The 20509-nt window shown below is 43.8% G+C and overlaps 1 protein-coding gene across 1 annotated transcript; it reads left to right on the top strand.

Annotated features, from left to right (window-relative positions):
- The first annotated feature begins 2800 nt into the window (after window positions 1–2800).
- NDUFB2 (NADH:ubiquinone oxidoreductase subunit B2) lies at window positions 2801–17519 on the top strand. The gene is made up of 4 exons (XM_047763534.1): window positions 2801–2959; window positions 12473–12617; window positions 14131–14229; window positions 17438–17519. The coding sequence occupies exons 1-3, from the start codon at window positions 2862–2864 to the stop codon at window positions 14203–14205; spliced, it is 318 nt and encodes a 105-aa protein (XP_047619490.1). The 5' UTR covers window positions 2801–2861; the 3' UTR covers window positions 14206–14229; window positions 17438–17519.
- Window positions 17520–20509: the final 2990 nt, after the last annotated feature.

The raw sequence follows: 20509 nt of genomic DNA, 5'->3' as shown, positions 1-20509 counted from the left end.
ATCCATGTACATAGATAATTTATTTATCAGCTTATACAGGTGCTACTATCACTAGCAAATCTCTGGAGGCAGAACCAACAATAAGGGCAAGTTTCACTGACTCTCAAATTATCTGCTTGATAATTTAAAATTTTTTCTTGCCAGTCTCTTGCTAAATTTTATTATAAGGTAAAAGGGAAAAAAAAACCTGATTAATGATTAATGTGCCATACTAGAGATCGGAACAGAATCAATTCTGCCATTTTTTTTTTTTTTTGCTTTTTAGGGCTGCACTGAGGCGTATGGAGCTACAGCTGCTGGCCTATGCCACAGCCACAGCAACATCAGATCTGAGCCATGACAGTGACCTATACCACAGCTCATGGTGACACTGGATCCTTAACTCACTGATCGAGGCCAGGGATCGAACCTGCAACCTCATCGTTCCTAGTCGGATTTGTTTCTACTGCACCACAACGGGAACTCCAGTTCTGGCACTTTTCTTAAGTTCCCGTGTGCTCACATACTAGCATTTAGACTCTCGTTTTTATGAGCAATGTTCAGGCCTTTGTCCATTTGTCCATGGTTAATTTGGGTTAATGTTAATATACATAGTATGTTAACCAGGACTGGAATTCCAGCAGTGAATGAAGTGGTGCTGGCCACTTCCTGGCTCTCTGCACTGGGCCTACCCACGGACTATTCTCAAAGCTGATCTGACTTGGGGCTGGCCCACAAAGACTGCAGTCAGTTTGTAGAGTGGATATTAGTAAACCTTAATTTCTTCTTTTTGATAAAAAATAATATTTTGTCCCACATCCTTGTGGATATTCCTGCTTGTTTTGGAGACCACCGCTCTAGACAGCGAGTGGAAAGTTGAGCTTTCCTACTCTGAAAGTCCTACAAAACTATCCTCCATTCTTTCCTTCTTTTTCTTTTTTCTTTTGGTCTTTTTAGCACTGCATATGGAGGTTCCCAGGCTAGGGGTCGAATCAGAGCTGCAGCTGCTGGCCGACACCACCGCCATGGCAATGCAGGATCCAAGCTACATCTGTAAACTACACCATGGCTCTTGGCAACACCAGATCCTTAACCCACTAAGTGATGCCAGGGATTGAACCCACATCGTCATGGATACTAGACAGATTCATTTCTGCTGTGCCACAATGGGAACTCCCTTTTTTTGGTTTGTTAAGATGTCCTTTTGTGTGTGTGTGTGTCCTTGGAATCATCCCAGCATTGTTCTTTACTGGGAGCAAGGCAGGCAGCTTTATAACATGGGCAGTGGCTCCCTTAGGAAGGATGGACTCCATATTTTAATAGTTTGTGTGTGTCACTTAGGGGTAAGTGGGGAATGGTAGCCCAGAGAAAGCTATACTATTGCCTATCAACTGGAAAGCCAACTTGCACCCAGAAAATAAATTCTTTCTTATAATTTTATACCTAGAAGTTAGGAGGGCAGAAGGGGGAAGAGTGGGGGTGGTGCCAGAGCCCTACAAGGTCAGAGGGTCAATCAATAGGCTGTTCAGAGGGCATAACCTAATCATAGCTTTATGTAAGTCTCTCCAGGGCAAGAGGTTTTCAGTTACAGGGCACATAAGGGGCTCATATCTTGCCACAGGAGTGTCAGTTACAGTCAATGCACTCAAGTCCCTAAATTCAGGTCTACATTTCTCTCCACAAGTTACCTACTTTTTATGCTTATCATTCAAGGTGAAGTCTTCAGTGCTTGTCAAGTGATCCATTTCAAATGGCAATCTCCAAGGCTTGAGGCTGGAAGGCTGTTTATAATCAAATCTAGAAGTTTTAATTTGGGGGTGGGGGAGGGGAGTCTAGAGAAGCTTGGAGTTTGTCCAGAATTTAATAGTAAGCAATATTGAGACAAAAGCAACGAATCCACGTATGGCTCAGGATAAAGGCATGAGGAGCACTGTATAAACTGGGGACCTGCCCTGTATAAACTGTGGGAGTACCATTTGGGAACCACTAGCTGCATAACAACAATACAGCAATGAAGCCTTTAAAGAAATAATTGTGTGGGAGTTCCCATCGTGGGTCAGTGGTTAAGGAATCCGACTAAGAACCATGAGGTGGCGGGTTCGATCCCTGGCCTTGCTCAGTGGGTTAAGGATCCAGCGTTCCGTGAGCTGTGGTGTAGGTTGCAGACGCGGCTCTGATCCCGCGTTGCTGCTGTGGCTGTGTAGGCCGGCGGCTACAGCTCCGATTAGATCCCTAGGCTGGGAACCTCCACATGCCGCGGAAGCGGCCCAAGAAATGGCAAAAAGACAAAAAATAATAATAAAGAAATCATTGTGAGCCTTTGCAGAAGAGAAGACTAGAAGGATTAGCTTTGGGAAGGACACACGGTTCAGAAGATTTGCAGCCTCAAAGCGTCTGGAAGCGTAGTTAATTCAGTAAGAGCTGACAGGGCGCGGGTGGCGCGGGTGTCCAGATGGTGGGGTAACGGGTGGTGGGGTAACGCTGTCCAGATCAGCACAGTGAGCTGTGACCCGGTCACGAGTTTCTTAGCCGACACGAAACAAAGGGGTTCCAGAAGCCAAGCGCCGAGGCGCCGCGCGCCTATCCGGGGGCGAAGCGCGTGGCTCCATCCAGCCCAGCTCACCCGGGCCGTCTCTACCATTCGTCTATCAGAAGCGCCTCTGGACCCTCAAGCCGGGGGCCTCCTGGCGTATGCTCTCGCGCCAGGAGAAAAACCACGACACCGATGTGGGGCGGGACCTACAGCTTCCCCGCCCGCCCCGTACGTCACGCTCCAGGCGTTGCGCGAGGAGGTGCAGTGACGTAACTGGGCGGGGCGCCAAGGGGAAGTGACGTAAGGAGGGGGGGTGAGGCCAGGGTCAGTTGTCCGGACGCTAGCTGGCATGTCTCCTCTGCGGGGGCTGGCGCCTTTCGCGCGCGTTGGAGGCCATTTCCTCAGAGGCCGCGGCGCGGGGGTAGCTGGAGGCGGTGGAGTCCGTCAGTGAGTACTCGCTGGGGGTGGGGACTTAGCTTGTCTCTAACAGAAAGCGCCAGTCTTAGGGACGCCCTCACCTTGACGCCTAGCGCCGGTGGCAGCTCCGAGTCTGCAGCGACTTCCGCCCCGAGGCATGCTGGGACGTGTAGTCTGACCGCTCGCAAAGCGGGGGCTTGGGACAGCGGGGCACGTGGGGGCGGGGAAGCGCAGCTCGCGGGGCCGATTGAAGTCTGTATCGGGCCCTCCTGGCCCCGGGGGGAGCCTGCCCCCGAGAAATTGACAGTCGAATGTGGACGCAGCGAAAGCTCTTCTGGAAGCTAGAGCAGGAGTTGGGAAGGCGAGGGCGTGCTTTGCAGTTGGAAGTGTCAAGTGAGGCCGGAGAGTTTGGACGTGGTGGGGGAATGGTAGAAGGTCCTGATGCCTGGCTGAGGGATTTCGAACAGAGGCGATGTCGGTCATTGAGAGGTTTTAATCAGATGTCACGTGGCCAGGTTTTAATTCTGAAAAATTACTGTGGTTGCGGAGTGGAGAGTTAAGTTCTCTAAGGTGGGGGAGTGGAGGCGGTCTCCCACAAAGAGTTTTTGCCCACAGCCTATAGTTTAGTTCCCCTTTGCAACACGAGAATTTAAGAGAGGAGCAAAAGCAGTCACCCGTGAGGTAGCTAAAGAGGCCGATTGGAGGAGTTCCCGTTGTGGCTCAGCGGAAATGAACCATGAGGACACAGGTGTTTAGATCCCTGGACTCGCTCAGTGGGTTAAAAATCCGGCGTTTTGGTGAGCTGTGGTGTAGGTTGCAGTCACGACTGGGATCTGGCGTGGCTGTGGCTGTGGCATAGGTTGGCAGCTGCAGCTCGGATTTGACCCCTAGCCTAGGAAGTTTCATGATCTCTTTAATAATTCAGGTTTCTCAACCGTGTAATGGGGATAATAGTGTTGACTTACAGGGAACTAAATGAATAACAAATCTCTAAAATGTTTGAAGACAGTTGCTGGTGCCCAGTAAGGACATTACAAGTATTGTTTAGCTGTTATTATTAGGGAACCTGAGACCCAGGAAAATTAAAGGAGTGGCTTGCTTAAAGCCATATGTCTGTCCCATATGGAGCTGGGACAGGTGTAGAGTGGGAAGAAGGAAAAGCTATGTGTGACCTGAGCAAGGAGAGAGATGGAGAACCAGCAATAGCCCTGGACTCCACATAGGAAGGCTAGTAGGTGTGCCTCTTCGCTGAAGTCTCAAGTACTTCCATGACACACCTTATTTCACAGTGTGTGTAATAATTAAGTCAATAAGTATTTCTGGAGAATCTTCTAGATGTATCTTTTGTTGGTGCTGGGGATAGAGCAGAATACAAGAAAGATAATGGCGATAACATCCTGGAGAGAGAGGACACAAATGAGCAGAAAGGAACATGTTTCAGTACTATGCAGTGGCATGAATAAAGCAGGGGATTAATCCAGAGCATGTCTGGGGTGGTGGATGGGTTATTGTACCTAGGATGATGTGGGAATGCAGGCCTGAGAGTTTGATTTGAACTAATGCTGGAGTGATGAGAGGTCAGCCGTGCAGAAATGCCAGTTGGTGAGGGGAGCGTGGTAGAGGTTGGGCCATGGAGACAAGTGGGGGCCGGATTAGGGAGGGCCTTGTAGGACGAGGGATTTTATTCTAGGAATGATGGGAAGCCCTTGGAGGCTTTTAAGCAGGAAAGTAATACGATCTGGTTTATGTTTTAAAAAATGTTACCTTGGAGTTCCCGTTGTGGCTCAGTGGTTAACGAATCCAACTAGGAACCATGAGGTTGCGGGTTCGATCCCTGGCCTTGCTCAGTGGGTTAAGGATCCGGGTGTTGCCGTGAGCTGTGGTGTAGGTTGCAGACTCGGCTTGGATCCCAAGTTGCTGTAGCTCTGGTGTAGGCCAGTGGCTACAGCTCTGATTAGACCCCTAGCCTGGGAACCTCCATATGCCTCGGGAGCGGCCCAAGAAATGGCAAAAAGACAAAAAAAAAAAAAAGTTATCTTCCGAGAGAATTATGGTGCATTTTTTTTTTTAATTCGATACTTTAAAATCCTGTGTTGGAACAGCCATTATTTCTTTGGATATTGTTTCTTCCCCATTTTCTTTTCTCCTTATAGGACACGAATTAGACATATGTCAGGTTTTCTCATCCATCCTCTTTTCATATTTTTTTAGCTGTGTCTAATCCAGGCTTTAATCCTTTTTGTGTAAAATGATTACATTTTTATTTCTGGAAATTCTGTCTTTTTCAAACCTGATTGTTCATTATAGTTTCCCGATCCTTGCTCTTCATTTCAAACTTCTATTTAAAAATAATTTTGAGTTCCTGTTGTGGTGAAGCAGAAACGAATCCGACTAGGAACCATGAGGTTGAGGGTTCTATCCCTGGGCTCGCTCAGTGAGTTAAGAATCCGGTATTGCTGTGGCTGTGGTGTAGGCTAGCAGCTGCAGCTCTGATTAGACCCCTGGCCTGGGAACCTCCATGTGCTGTGGGTGGGGCCCTAAAAAGCAAAAATAAATAAATTTAAAAAAATAAAAATAACTTGTTTGTTTCTGTATTATAAATTATAATTATTCATTTTTTTAGTCTTGTATATTTGATACTGCTGTCTTTTGTTTTGCTGTTTCTCACTCGTAGTCTTATTTCTTTGTAATTTTTGATTGTGAACTTTTCCTGGAACTTTTTTTTCCTCTTGCACCCTCGGCATATGGAAGTTCCCCAGCCAAGGACTGAATCTGAGCCACATCTGCAACCTACACCACAGCTGTGGCAACACCAGATCATTAACCCACTGTACCACAGTGGGAGCTCCTCCTGGAACTTTTACCCATTAGAATTCTTTGACGTCTTGCTTCTTGAGGATTCTGTCAATCCAAGATCATTTTAAATTCTTTTTTTGTTGTTGAAATTTTATTTTTTTACAGAATAAAATACATACATTTAAACACAATTACACTCACACAGATTACTATATCATGGATCTTAAACAGATTAAGTGACTCCCTCTGGAGAAGTGGAATTGAAAATATGCTGAGACAAATAGGAAATTATTCTATACTTTTTTTTTTTTTTTTTTTTTTATGGCCATACTTATAACATATGGACATTCCCAGACTAGGGTGTGAATCCAAGCCAAAGCTGCAGCAACACCTGATCCTTTGACCCACTGTTCCAGGCATCAAACCTGTGTCTCTGCAGGGACCCAAGTTGCTGCATTCAGATTCTTAACCCACTTCGCCACAGCAGGAATTCCTATCCGATCAGTTCTGATGGGGCCACATGCCCACTTCTGAGTCAATCTCTTTGGCCAGGAGAATTGGTTCTGATTGGTCAGTCCAGAGTCACGTGGTCCCTGGAGCTGAAGGAGGCTTTTATTTTTTATTTTTTTTTATTTTAAATTTTTATTTATTTATTTATTTTTGCTATTTCTTGGGCCGCTCCCGAGGCATATGGAGGTTCCCAGGCTAGGGGTCTAATCGGAGCTATGGCCACCAGCCTACGCCAGAGCCACAGCAACGCGGGATCCGAGCCGCGTCTGCAACCTACACCACAGCTCACAGCAACGCTGGATCCTTAACCCACTGAGCAAGGGCAGGGACCGAACCGGCAACCTCATGGTTCCTAGTCGGACTTGTCAACCACTGCACCATGATGGGAACTCCTATTCTATACTTTATCCCATTTTGTATGGCTTTCATCCTTACTATTTAGTATTATCTATTACATTTCAATTTTTCTTTAAAAATTAGCATTATATTAAAATTGTTATATTATGCAACTAAAATTTATAAAGAAGAAAGCCTTATATACCATTAAATATTTTATAGAGCATAATAAAAAGAATAACTGGTAGGAATAACAAAAATAATATACCCTCTGAAAATAAGTAAAATATAAAGTGCATAAATTGGTTAGAAAACAGTGTAACTTTATAAATATGTCCTCACAATTTGTTAACATCTTATTGATTCTTCAATATAGGCATTACACCATTCTAGGTGATGTGATAAACAAGACATTATAGACCTTGCACTGTACCATGAAGGGAGATGGTTATTAATAATAACATTGTAGAACTGTATTATTTAATTGTACAGTGGCATTATTTAATTATAATTTCATAAGTTCTTTGATGGAGAGGAAATCAGAATCAGATCTAAGAAGACTTCAGCATTCCAAGAATGATGTCAAATGACCCCTTTCATGGTGGATTATGCACTTATTTACTATGAGATATATTTCTCCTCCAGAGATTCCTTGTTTGTGTATCAATTGTAGATTTTTGGTTTGCAGTCATTCTGAAGTTTTGATATAAGAGTCTATATGTATATGAGATTGTTTTAAGTTGTTATTCTCTTAATTGCAAGTTCGTCTCCAGTGTCCTGCATTTGTACCCACGTCTTCTCACGATTTCTGATTTTGGTGGTATAATTGTGCATGGATGATTTTGTATCTTTACTGTATATATACCTTTACTGGTGAGCCTTGTCATTTGTGTTTCCTGTTGCTGTCTTTTCTTTTCTGCCTAGAGAAGTTCCTTTAGTATTTGTTGTAAGGCTGGTTTAGTGTTGCTGAATTCTTTCAACTTTTGCTTATCTGTGAAGGTTTTGATTTCTTCTTCAAATCTGAATGAGAGCCTTGCTGGGTAGAGTAATCTTGGTTGGAGGTTTTTTCCTTTCATCACGTTAAGTATCTCATGCCACTCCCTTCTGGCCTGCAGAGTTTCAGCTGCAAAATCTGCCGATAACCTTACTGGAGTTCTCTTGTATGTTACTTGTTTCTTTTCCCTAGCTGCTTTCAAGATTTTCTCTGTCTTTAATTTTGGTCAGTTTGATTAATATGTGTCTTGGTGTATTCCTCCTTGAGATTATTTTATATGGTACTCGTTGTTCTTCCTGGATTTGAGTGAGTGGTTCCTTTCCCATGTTAGGGAAGTTTTCGGCTATTACCTCTTGGAATGTTTTTCCTGTCCCCTTCTCTCTCTCTTCTCCTTAATGTTGTCCCAGTTCTCTGAGACTCTCTTCATTTGTTTTCAGTCTTTTTTCTCTTTTCTGTTCTGCATCCGTAATTTCCACTAATCTGTCCTCCACCTCGCTCATTCGTTCTTCTGCCTCCTGTATTCTGCGGTTAGCTGCTTCTAGTGAATTTTTTATTTCAGTTATTGTGTTTTGCATCTCTTCTTGTTTAAGTTTTATATCTTGTATCTCTTTGCTCAGTGTTTCCTGTAAGTTATCCATCTTTGCCTCCAGTTTATTTCCAATGTCTTGCATCATCTTCAGCATCAACAGTCTAAAGTCTTTTTCCTGGAGGCTGAGAATCTCCTCATTGCTTAGCTGATTTTCTGGGTTTTTTCCTTTCTCCCTCATCTGAGTTATAGTTCTCTGTCTTTTCATTTTTATAGGTTTTTGGTGTGGTGACCTTTTGCCCCGGGGCTTCTCAGCAGCTGACTGATGGGTGGGGCCAGATTTTCCCAAAATGGCCCCCTCCAGAGAAAGGCAGCTGCTGAATATTCCCGAGAGCTTTGCTTCCAATGTCCTTCCCTCACAACAAGCCACGTTCACTCCTCTTTTCCCAGGATGTCCTCCAAGAACTGCAGTCAGGTTTGACCCCGATCCCTATGGAGACCTTGCTCTGCCCTGGGACCCAGTGCACTTGAAATTCGGTGTGCGCCTTTTGGGAATGGGGTCTCCGTTTCCCCCAGTCCCATGGCTCCTGGGCACAAGCCCCACTGGCCTTCAATGCCAGCTGCTCCAGGGGCTCTTTCTCCCAGTGCCAGGTCCCCGCACGTGAGGGTTTGATGTGGGGCCCAGAACTCTGACTCCTGTAGGTGAGTCTGTGAACCAGTTAGTTTCCAGTCTGTGGGGCTTCCCACCCAGGAGGTATGGGGTTGTTTATATCGTGAAATCGCCCCTCCTACCTCTTGATGTGGCCTCCTCTTTTTCTTCTGGAGTAGGATATCTTTTTTTTTTTTTTTGTCTTTTCTAGGGCTGCTCCCACGGCATATGGAGGTTCCCAGGCTAGGGGTCGAATCAGAGCTGTAGCCACCAGCCTATGCCAGAGCCACAGCAACGCGGGATCCGAGCTGCGTCTGCAACCTACACCACAGCTCACGGCAACGCCGGATCGTTAACCCACTGAGCAAGGGCAGGGACTGAACCCGCAACCTCATGGTTCCTAGTCGGATTCGTTAACCACTGCGCCACGACGGGAACTCCCAGGTTGTATTTTAACTGGGGTTTTGCCCTTGCTTGGTAGATTCCTTCTTTTTGGGCCTGCTCAATGTTATATTTACATAAAAAAATTCATCTAGTGTTGCATTTTCAATTTGTTCAGTTGTTCAGCCCGTCTAGTCCGCCATAGCGCAGTTAACAGCCTAGTTTGGAACAGAACAGTAGACGTTTGTGGAACCTCTTCCTTCCTTCTCTCCTTCCCTCCCTCCCTCTGTCTTCCTCCCTTCCTTCCTTCCTGTTTATTTCAGGTTCTCTCCGGTTTGTTTTTTTCTTTTGTGTTTTTTCTTTTTTGCCACACAGTCAGCATGTGGAAATTCCCAGGCCAGGGGTTGAACCTACACCACACAGCAGCAACCAGAGCCACAGTGGTGAGAACGCAAGAGCCTTAACCGGCTAGGCCATCAGAGAACTCCCATGTGGAATCTTTATATTTCTTAATCATGACAATCAGTATGTCATCCATTCCTTTTCTCTAATTGCAGTGTTTCAAATCTTTTTGTTCAAAAAGATTTCTACCTTGCAGTCAATGACCCACTTATTTTCAAGTCATAGATAAAATAACATGTCATTCTAGCAGTAATGAAATGTGGAGGGTTCCTGAGAATGGGTTTAAACTATAATTCTCAAATCTTAATTAAAATGAATTTAATTGGACCCTTATTACTAGATTACCTACCAAAGAGGAAGCCTGTTGTTATAATATATTGAATTCCCACCCCCAATAGTTTGTTTATATAATGGAGTATCTGTTGCACAGGTAATCCTGAATTAGATGCTGTCAAATGTAATTGGCATATGATGGCTTTTCAGAAACAGTATGATACATTCAGGTGGTAAAGCAGTGGTGTTTGACAGAAGCTTTTAAAAGTAATTCATGGTCACTGTAAAAAAGATACATGTATGCAGAAAGAATACAACACACTTCGTATACCATCTGTATCTAATTCCTATTATATATAGAACCTTCCAAATAAAAGTTATATATTGGATAGGTTTTTTTGTCTTTTGGCTTTTTAGGGCTGTGCCCTTGGCACGTGGAGGCTCCTAGGCTAGGGTTCAACCAGAGTTGTAGCTGCCGGCCTACACCACAGCCACAGCAATGCTGGATCCTTAACCCACTGTGCAAGGCCAGGGATCATACCCACACCTCATGGTTCCTAGTCGGATTTGTTAACCACTGCGCCACGACAGGAACTCCTGGATAGATATTTAGATAAATACGGAATTTTATCATTTCAGCGTGGTGACTTTGGTTTTATCATGCTGATGGGGATTCAATTAAGAGTTATGGGAGTTCTCGTCGTGGCGCAGTGGTTAACGAATTCGACTAGGAACCATGAGGTTGCGGGTTCGGTCCCTGCCCTTGCTCAATGGGTTGACAATCTGGCGTTGCCGTGAGCTGTGGTGTGGGTTGCAGACGCGGCTCGGATCCCGCGTTGCTGTGGCTCTGGCGTAGGCCGGTGGCTACAGCTCCGATTCGACCCCTAGCCTGGGAACCTCCATATGCCGCAGGAACGGCCCAAGAAATAGCAACAACAACAACAACAACAACAACAAAAAAGACAAAAAGACAAAAAAAAAGAGTTATGTCTTTGATTTCATAAAATGAGAAAATTATTGATGTTTGTTTGCAGGCAGTATTTAAGAGCTTGGGCTTTGCCACCAACCAAGACTCCAGTGTTCTCATTTGTAAACATTAATAATCATAGGACCCATCTCATAAGGTTGTGATGAAAATTAAATGCTAACGCGTATAAAATGCTTGGTGCCATGCCTAGCACCTGACAGACACTCTGTAAATAGCAACTGTTAATCTTTTAGAGTAGGAGAGGATAATAAAAAGGGCACTAGGTAATACGTATCAAGAACCATGGAAATACCAGTTTTCACAAATCTATAGCACATTTTGAAGAAATTTTAGTGCAGTTTTGGTACAGGTATTCATTTCTGTGTTGTGCACAAGAGAACATTGCTTTATAATCTGATTCTTAGGTGGAATGAAATTTGTGAACACATTTTACATAGGAACTCTTCAAATTTTTCCATTTTCTGTGTGGTAGCATGTGCATAGCTGCTATGAATATTAAGTACAAATTATAGTATTTAAATTAGATTGAACCTATAATAATTATACAACTGAATGAATATTATAACTCATATAACTGAATGAATTATTATATCCAACAACTTGTTGACAGTATCTAAATGAAAAAACAAAAACCAGAGAAACTTGTTTGGACTGTTCAGTACTCTTTGCTTTGTTCATTGCTGTTAGCTTTTTCTTTGTTTTTGTTTTTTGTCTTTTTAGGGCCGCACCCTCAGCATAGGGAGGTTCTCAGGCTAGGGGTCGAATTGGAGCTACATCATAGTCTCAGCAACGCCAGATTCGAGCTGGGTCTGCAAGCTACACCATAGCTCGAGGCAACACCGGATCCTTAACCTGCTGATCTAGGCCAGGGAGCCCACCTGTGTCCTCATGGATACTAGTCAGATTCATTTCCGATGAGCCACGGTGGCAACTCCAGTGCTGTTAGCTTGTTAAAAAGGATCAGCTGAGTTCTCTTTTCCATAAAGTGATCTTTTAATAAAGATTGTAATAGAGCACAGGACGTAATTTGCCTTTGAAATAGATGGACAACATTAATTTGCTGATTTGTTTTTCTGAATAAGCTAGTGACCTACTATAGGTTCACAGTCTCTTAACCAAAACCCTTGGGGCCAGTACCCCATATTCAGCACCTTCCTATTTCTGGTGTAAAATACATGAATATTCCCTCAGTGAAAATCAAAATTAGCCCCCTGTCAATTCAGGCCAGTTTTTGCTGCTGTGCAAGTTTATTTTTATTTTTTTAAATTTTTTTGTCTTTTTGCCATTTTCCTGGGCCGCTCCCGCGGCATATGGAGGTTCCCAGGCTGGGGGTCGAATCGGAGCTGTAGCCACCGGCCTACGCCAGGGCCACAGCAACGCGGGATCCGAGCTGCGTCTGCGACCTACACCACAGCTCACAGCAACGCCAGATCCTCAACCCACTGAGCAAGGCCCGGGATCGAACCCGCAGTCTCATGGTTCCTAGTCAGATTCGTTAACCACTGTGCCACGGCGGGAACTCCTGCTGCGCAAGTTTAAAGCAAGCTTATGAGAAATGAGTATTTCGAGGGATTGTGGAGCTCTGTCCCTCTGTGTTTAGCAGAGGAGATGAGAAAGGTTTGGATTCTGGCTGGGTTCATTCTTGGAAGACAGAGCCAGCTGCCTAAGGTTTCCGTCTCGTCACGCAGTGCTGGCGGAGGTGTGCATATCGAGCCCCGGTACAGACAGTTTCCCCAGCTGACCCGATCCCAGCTGATCCAGGCTGAGTTCTTCAGTGCAACCATGTGGTTCTGGATTCTCTGGCGCTTTTGGCACGACTCCGATGCTGTGCTGGTAAGTGCAGGAGGATGATTCTAGTCCTTTTTGTGGGTGAGGGGAGGGAAAATATATTAATAGCCTGGCTTGTTTCTTTTTTCTGTTTTTCTGTCTGGCTGTAGCCCTTTACCATGTTGTCCTTCAGTGTGTGTAGGAATCCTTTTATTTAATGAAACGTGCTGTCTGACATCTTCCACTCAAGGATGTAGGTGGTCCGTGTCTTAACGTGTTCAGTGGCCGTATTTGGAAGGGACACTATAGAAACTAATTCTTTTACCTTCTAAACTAGGGTAGGGGTTCATCAGTAGGTTTAGTTTCATACTTAAATTCCTTTAAATGAGAAATATCATCTAGTCTGTCCAGAGGCCCAAGGCAGCCAGGCTGAGGCGGGATATCCACAGGCTAATTTCTCCTAAGGAGAGAAGTTAGTTACTGGTGACTTTCTAACATGCCATTGGCCTCACTGAGCTTTTATTTTTTATTTTTTTTACGGTTTTTTAATTTAATTTTATTGATGTATAGTTGATGTACAATGTAGTGATCATTTCTGCTGTACAACCAAGTGATTCAGTTATACATATCTCTTTTTTTCTAGATTTTTTCCCCATATAGGTTATCGCAGAACATTGGGTAGAGTTCCCTGTGCTCTACAGCAGGTCCTGGTTGTTCACGCATTCCATATACAAAAGTGTGTCTTTGCCATCTGCAAACCCCCATTCCATCCATCCTTATTTCCCCTTTGGTAACCATAAATTTATTTTCAAATCTGTTTGTCTGTTTCTGTTTTGCAAATACATTCATTTGTATCATTCTTTTAAATTCCACATGTAAGTGACTTCATATGGTATTTGTCTTTCTCTGTTTGACCTCCTTCATTTAGCATAATCGTCTCTAGGTCCAAAAAATGTTTTATGTTAAAACCACTGTAAGTTTGGGGGTTGTTGGTTATCAGAGCATAACGTGGCTCATCTGGACCTCATCCCCACTCTCTGAGTCCTGGTAGGAGGAAGAGTCACATTCACATAACAGCAGTACCAAAGGGTAGACAGTTGCTTTCCTTCCTCTCTTATAGCCACTTGATCTAAAGCTGGTCAAACAGTAGATTCATCTAAGTCTGTAGATCGGGAGCTAGAAATGCCAGGAAGTAGGAATAGTGTGTAATTCATTCCTGTTTATTCTGGAGGTAGCAGCAATGCAGGAAATACACATCTCTGGAACAATCACAGGCAGCAGGTATGGTAGCATCATCTGGGGTCTAGGGCCATGGGTGGACATTTTTATAAATATTTGGTTTGTTTTTCAAGGACATTGGAAGCAGAGTCTCCATTGGATAAGTCAGCTGAGCTTTTATCACACTTGCCCAGACGCTGTTCTCTAGGAAATTACACTTTTGTAGGTCAGCTGTCAGGAGTGTGTGTGACGTGTTTTGTCAGGGAAGACATTGTATGGATGTTGTGTAAAGTCTAGATTCTTGACTTTTAGTGTGTAAAGTATAGATTCTTGACTTTTTTTTTTTAATGGCTGTCATCAGGGTCACTTTCCATATCCAGATCCTTCCCAGTGGACAGATGAAGAATTAGGTATCCTTCCTGATGATGAGGACTGAAAATGTTGGCTCAACTTTTTACAGGTGGGTATGCTCCAAGTTCCTTTTTTCCTTTTTTGTGTGTCTTTTGTCTTTTCGCCTTTTCTAGGGCCGATCCCGTGGCATAGGGAGGTTCTCAGGCTAGGGGTCTAAATCGGAGCTGTAGCCACTGGCCTATGCCAGAGCCACAGCAACTCGGGATCCGAGCTGCGTTCACAACCTGCACTACAGCTCATGGCATGCTGGATCTTTAACCCACTGAGCGAGGCCAGGGATGGAACCTGCAACCTCATGGTTCCTAGTCGGATTCATTAACCACTGCACCACAGTGGGAACTCCAATGCTGCAAGTTTCTAAAAAGCAATATTTAACTTCTGTCAATAAACATGTTTTGACCTTGCATCTTTGATGGCCTCGGAGAAACAGTCCATTTTCTAAGAGTAGGAAGAACAATTAACTATGTGGTGTCTAATTTCTGCCTTTGGTATCTTCAGTTTGCTGTCATTCTGCCCCCACTCCCACTTTTAGTCCCATCTTATCTTTTTATGTCCCCCTCCCCTTTTTTGTCTTTTTAGGGCTGTACCTGTGGTATATGAAAGTTCCCAGGCTAGGGGTCGAATCTGAGCTGCAGCTGCCGGCCTACATCACAGCCACAGCAACCCTAGATCCTAGCTGAATCTGTGACCTACACCACAGCTCGTAGCAATTCCAGATCCTTTAACCTACTGATCGAGGCCAGAATCAAGCCCGAATTCTCATGACACTAGTCAGATTCTTAACCAACTGAGCCACAACAGGAACTCCTCACTTTCTATTTTGAAAGATTCTTTTTTTCTAGGTTATGTTACAGTTTTGGGTCCATTTACTTATTAATTGATCAAAGACTTTATTTTCATCTTTTTGCCTTTTCTGGGGCCACTTCTGTGGCATATGGAGGTTCCCAGGCTAGGGATCTAGTCCGAGCTGTAGCCACAAGCCTACGCCAGAGCCACAGCCAACTCGGGATCCGAGCCGCATCTGCAACCTACACCACAGCTCACAGCAACACCAGATCCTTAACCCACTGGCAGGGGCAGGGATCAAACAGCAACCTCATGGTTCCTAGTCGGATTCGTTAACCACTGAGCCATGCGGGAACTCCTGATCAAAGACTTTTTAAGCACCAACTCTGTACAGGGCTTAAAGTGATGGACAAGATAGATATGAAGCTTGTATTTATAAAAATTCAGTGTTCTACACTCAGTGTTTTAATGGAAAGTTCCAGCATATAGGAATGTTATGATATAGAACTGCATGGAAATTTAACTCTTGAACCAGGAAAAGGTTGTGGTCTTTTCATTTTCTAGATCAGGAAGTCAATTTTTTTTTCTTTCAAAAGAAGGATAAAAAGGAGGAGTCCCTTTCTCCACAAAGTCCTCAAGGGTGAAGACATTTAACATGTTTTTAAATTAATTATTGCATGGCTAGTAGACCTAAAAATAAAACACAGACTCTTTTTTATTTTTGCTTTTTGGGGCCGCACATGCTGCATAGGGAAGTTCCCAGGCTAGGGGTTGAATCTGAACTATGCCATAGCCACAGCAACACTGGATCTGAGCCTCATCTGTGACCAACGCTGCAGCTTGCAGCAATGCCGTATCCGAGGCCAGAGATTGAACTTGCATGCTCATGGATACTAGTTGGGTTCTTAACCTGCTGAGCCACAAGGGTAAATAACTCTTGCGATTGGCAACTTAAATGTTGATGGTATGAAGCAACTAGAATATTTGCTAGTGATAATGTAAAAAGGAAAAAGAAAAGAAAAAAGGTGTTTCCATCATGGTGCAGCAGAAATGAATCTGACTAGGAACCATGAGGTTGTAGATTCGATCTTGGCCTCACTCAGTGGGTTAAAGATCCAGCATTGCCGTGAGCTGTGGTGTAGGTCGCAGACATGGCTTGGATCTGAAGTAGCTGTGGTGTCGGTCAGCGGCTACAGCCCTGATTCAACCCCTAGCCTGGGAACCTCCATATGCCGAGGGTGCAGCCCTCAAAAGACAAAAAAAAAAAAGTAAAAAGGTACAACTTTGTAAAATTATTTGGCAGTTTCTAATGAAGTTAAACATGTACATCCTAGGATTCATTGACTTTATTCCTAGGTATTTACTCAAGAAAAATGAAAATATATGCCATAAAAAACATGTATAAAATTTTTCATAGCAATTTTTTTTTTGCTTTTTTTAGGGCCACACCTGTGGCATATGGAGGGGTCCCAGGCTATGAGTCAAATCAGAACTACAGCCACCGGCCTACCGCACAGCCACAGCAATGCAGTATCCTTAACCCACTGAGTGAGGCCAGGGATCAAACCCGAAACCTCATAGTTCCTTGTCGGATTCATTTCCACTGTGCTAGGACGGGAACTCCACAATTTTTTTCTTAATAGCTCCAAAACAGATCTAATTGTACATCAGTGAGAGAATGGGCAAATATACAGTATATTCATTCAACTGAATAATAAATTCAGCAATTACAAATAACCTCAAGACACAGTAATTTAGGTAAATCTCAAAATCATTATACTAAGCAAAAGGAGTCACTTAACTACATAATGAACAATTCCATTTATATGCAGTCAAAGAACTGGTGAAACTAATCTACAGAGGTAGGGTGGGGGGTTTGGGGTTAATGTAGGTGCATGTAATTGTCACAATTCACTGAACTTAAACCCTTAATATCTATGCATTTTTAATTATAATAATTGCCATCATTCAAAACGCCCTGGAAATTTTTTAAAGGATAGGGAGCATTAAATGATGGTTAAGTATTCCTATTAAATCATGCTGTTAGTATTGCTATTATTATTTTAATTAGCAGCTTATTGACATGAAAATTTCAGCAGTTTTGGGTTTGTAGGGAAGAGGCGGTTTGGGAGCAAACATTTAGGATGTTTTACAGCCCGTTTTGTGTCTCTGGCGTGTTGCGGAGCTGTCAGAGGACCCGGTCCTTGCCAGGCCTCCTGCTTCCCCGGTGTTAGCGAGTCTGCTGGCACGAACCTCTTCCTGTCTCCTCACATTATTTGCCATCACTGTGTACAGCTGTTAACATTTTACGGACTGACTGCAAAAGAAAGGGGGTTTGGTCTCTCTCCTCCGCAGTCTGCTCACGTGGTTGATGCTCAGTGAATGCTTGAATAAAAGAATGAACAAGAATGATGGGTTTGAATTCCTGAAAATAAAAGTTCTTAAACTTTTCCATTTCTGTTTCCCTGCAGGAGCCAGGTGAGAATGTCAAGAAGTCGAAGACGTCACATTGTATATTAAAGCTGTAAATTAAAGTGTTTTGGTCAAGAATGAGGAACTGAGTTATGGATGTCTCTGATAATGAAAACCACCATTTATGGATTCTTTCCTGTGCTCCCCACTGCTGTGCTAACTTGGTGTAGTGCTTTCAGGGCATGCTCTTGGGTACCCTGTGGTAGAGGGAGACAGGCCTTAGCGCCTTTTATCAGTGAGGACACTGAGGTTCAAGGGAGTGAAGTAACTTGCTTCGGGTCACACACTGATGAGTGGCGACATTAGGTCTGACTCCACGCTTACTCCTGTGGCGACACTGCCTGCCTCCTTAGTGGATGTCATCGTCATGGGTACATTGACAGGTGAAGCGCTTGCCATCCCTCTCCTGATGTATTCTTGCCTCAGTACACAGAGGTTAGAGGTCGGTGCTTCCATTTATTGTGTTTGCCTCTCTCTCGGGGTCGGGGATTGTGTTGTGTTGCTATTTGTAGAATTTTTTTTTTTTTCAGTGCCGAACTGGAGGCATGTGGAAGTTTCCAGGCTAGGGGTCAAATCAGAGCAGTAGCTGCCACCCTACACCACAGCCATCTGTGATCTATACCACTGCTCAGGGCAATGCCAGAACCTTAACCCACTGAGCAAGGCCAGAGATCGAACCCCAACCTCACGCATAGTAGTTGGGTTCATTACTGCTGAGCCATGACGGGAACCTCCTGTGAGCTCCTAAGACATACTCCTAACTAGGAGTTCTTAGGGCCAGAGGAATGGGAGAGAAGAGTGAGATAGGATAATGTACTTTTAGCAAAACTATTCATTTTTAATTTAGGTTTTTGACCACCTAGGTGTTGGGAGTATCATACTAAACAAGGCACCTTCCTGGAGTTCCCTTGTGGTGCAGCTGGTTTAGGATCTGGTGTTCCTACTACAGCAGCTTGGGTTGCAGTCCTGGCCTAGGAACTTTCAAATGCCATAGGGCTTGGCAAACCCCCCCCCCCCCACAACTGATTACCTAATCAAGTCATGTGACAAGGGAGCTGCTGTGTTGTGTGACCCTGACAGCTATTCTGTAGAAGAGGCTGCTGTGGGGTGCCTGCTGCTCCTGCCTCATCAGGCACTTCAGCAGGACAGTGGAGGAAACGGAGCTGCCTGAGCTGGTGCTGACCTTTCCTAGCAAGTGGGCTTTTACCTCTTACCACCTACATGAGCAGTGGGCTTGCTTGATGGAGAAGACAGCAGGGTCAAGTGGAATATGCCTGGTGCAACATCCATTTTTAGCTACAAGCTCAATGTCGTGCTGTCAACAACTATTTCTATTCAAATTCACCCACAGCCATCACAGCCACAACAAGATGTATGTACAGTATGTATATACATAATGCACTGTAGTGATCTTGGAAGCCAAACTCCTGACTTCCTGAGCCTGGGAAAGTCACCCCTGCGGATTCCTATTCAGTAACCGACGAGGGGACACTGTGATCTCTAACATGGAGTTACACGATGTTTAAGAACTTGGCTCTGACATTTTATGAGTCTAGGAGAACTATATTGCCCAGAGAGTAGGTCCAATTACCACAGCCCCGGATAAAATTTCGGAAGAGCTAATATAGTAAGGTTCTTACAGAGGAATTTTATCATAATAAAGGGTTCATGATCCTGGGCTAAATTTTAAAAGTTTCCGTAATGTTTGTATTACAGAATTGCATTTTTTCGATGAGAAGACTGAAATCCAAAGAAAACACTTACCTCAACAGCATTTTCTTTCTTTGGAGGAGCATGAGGACCAGAAACCAGATTCCTCAAATATGTGCCATCTTGAAGACTTCTCTGTCTCAGGCACAGGGTTTCCAGGTATATGACACTGTCTTGAAGATACTCTCAAACTCCATGAAATCACATACACAAATTTGTTGGGGGTAGGAAGCCAGCATTTTTTTTTTCTTTCCTTAAAAAAGGAGTTCCTGTCATGGCTCAGTGGAAACAAATCTTTTATCCATGAGGACACAGGTTTAATCTCTGGCCTCGTGCAGTGGGTTAAGGATCTGGTGTTGCTGTGGCTGTGGCATAGGTCAGTGGCTACAGCTCCAGTTCGATCTCTAGCCTGGGAACCTCCATATGCCAGGGGTTGCAACCCTAAAAAGACCAAAAAAAAAAAAAAAAGTTAGAAAAGATGAAGTATAAAGTGAGTGCATAGTTTCAAGTACATATATTTGCACGTACAGTTTGTAGAGGGTTCCTATAGAAGGTGTATTATTGGAAGTTGTGTCAAAAAAGTTGGAAAGATAATACTCAAATTTCAGAAGGTGGGACTTCTCCAGACAGACTGCTACTTAATTCCACTACAGCAAACACTTCAGTAGAACCACTGGAGGGGAACGGTCAAATCACAGCATCATAAAATGCTGGACAAAAGACTGTCACTGTATAGCTGGTACAATGTACCAGGTATTCATTTTGACAACTTACTTTAAAAATATTTATGGAGTTCCTGTTGTGGCTCAGTGGGTTAAGAACCCGACTAGCATCCATAAGGATGTACCTCTGATTCCTGGCGTCACTCATTGGATTAAGGATCCAGCGTTGCTGTGAGCTGTGGCGTAGGCTGGCAGCTGCAGCTCTGATTCAGCTCCTAGCCTGGGAACCTCCATGTGCCGTGGGTGTGGCCCTAAAAAGCAAAAAAAATTTCTCGTGTTAATAGCTTCTGCCCACCAAGCACGACTGACATCAGTCCCTCCACTGCCTGAAAGAACTCAAAACCCTGAGTACTTGCATTACTGAATGACAGTACTAGAAAAATGATCTTGATAAAGGCTTCTCCATGCAGTCAATCTTTATTATAGCAGTATTCGCATATTCACATCAAGTACATAGAACTTTTTTGCCTTTTATATAATACAGAGTTTTTAAATAACTTTACACAGAATAAATTTCTTCAATCTGAATTTCAGCTATCTTTTTTAAAATTTAATTCTCCATGCTTTCTATCCAAACTGAACAATATTTTCCATTGTACAAATTTACATGAGAAAAACTCCAAAGTACAAATGAAGGGG

Source organism: Phacochoerus africanus, chromosome 16, assembly GCF_016906955.1.
Source record: "Phacochoerus africanus isolate WHEZ1 chromosome 16, ROS_Pafr_v1, whole genome shotgun sequence".
Lineage (NCBI taxonomy): Eukaryota > Metazoa > Chordata > Mammalia > Artiodactyla > Suidae > Phacochoerus > Phacochoerus africanus.
Note: the sequence above shows the minus strand (reverse complement) of the source record. Positions and strands in the feature narration are given on the sequence as shown.

Excerpts from the sequence above, each read along its gene's own strand:
- NDUFB2 (XM_047763534.1), top strand. The coding sequence starts at position 2,862 with ATGTCTCCTCTGCGGGGGCTGGCGCCTTTCGCGCGCGTTGGAGGCCAT. Across the intron at positions 2,960-12,472 it reads GGAGGCGGTGGAGTCCGTCA|TGCTGGCGGAGGTGTGCATA; the intron begins GTGAGTACTCGC and ends CTCGTCACGCAG. Across the intron at positions 12,618-14,130 it reads ACGACTCCGATGCTGTGCTG|GGTCACTTTCCATATCCAGA; the intron begins GTAAGTGCAGGA and ends GGCTGTCATCAG.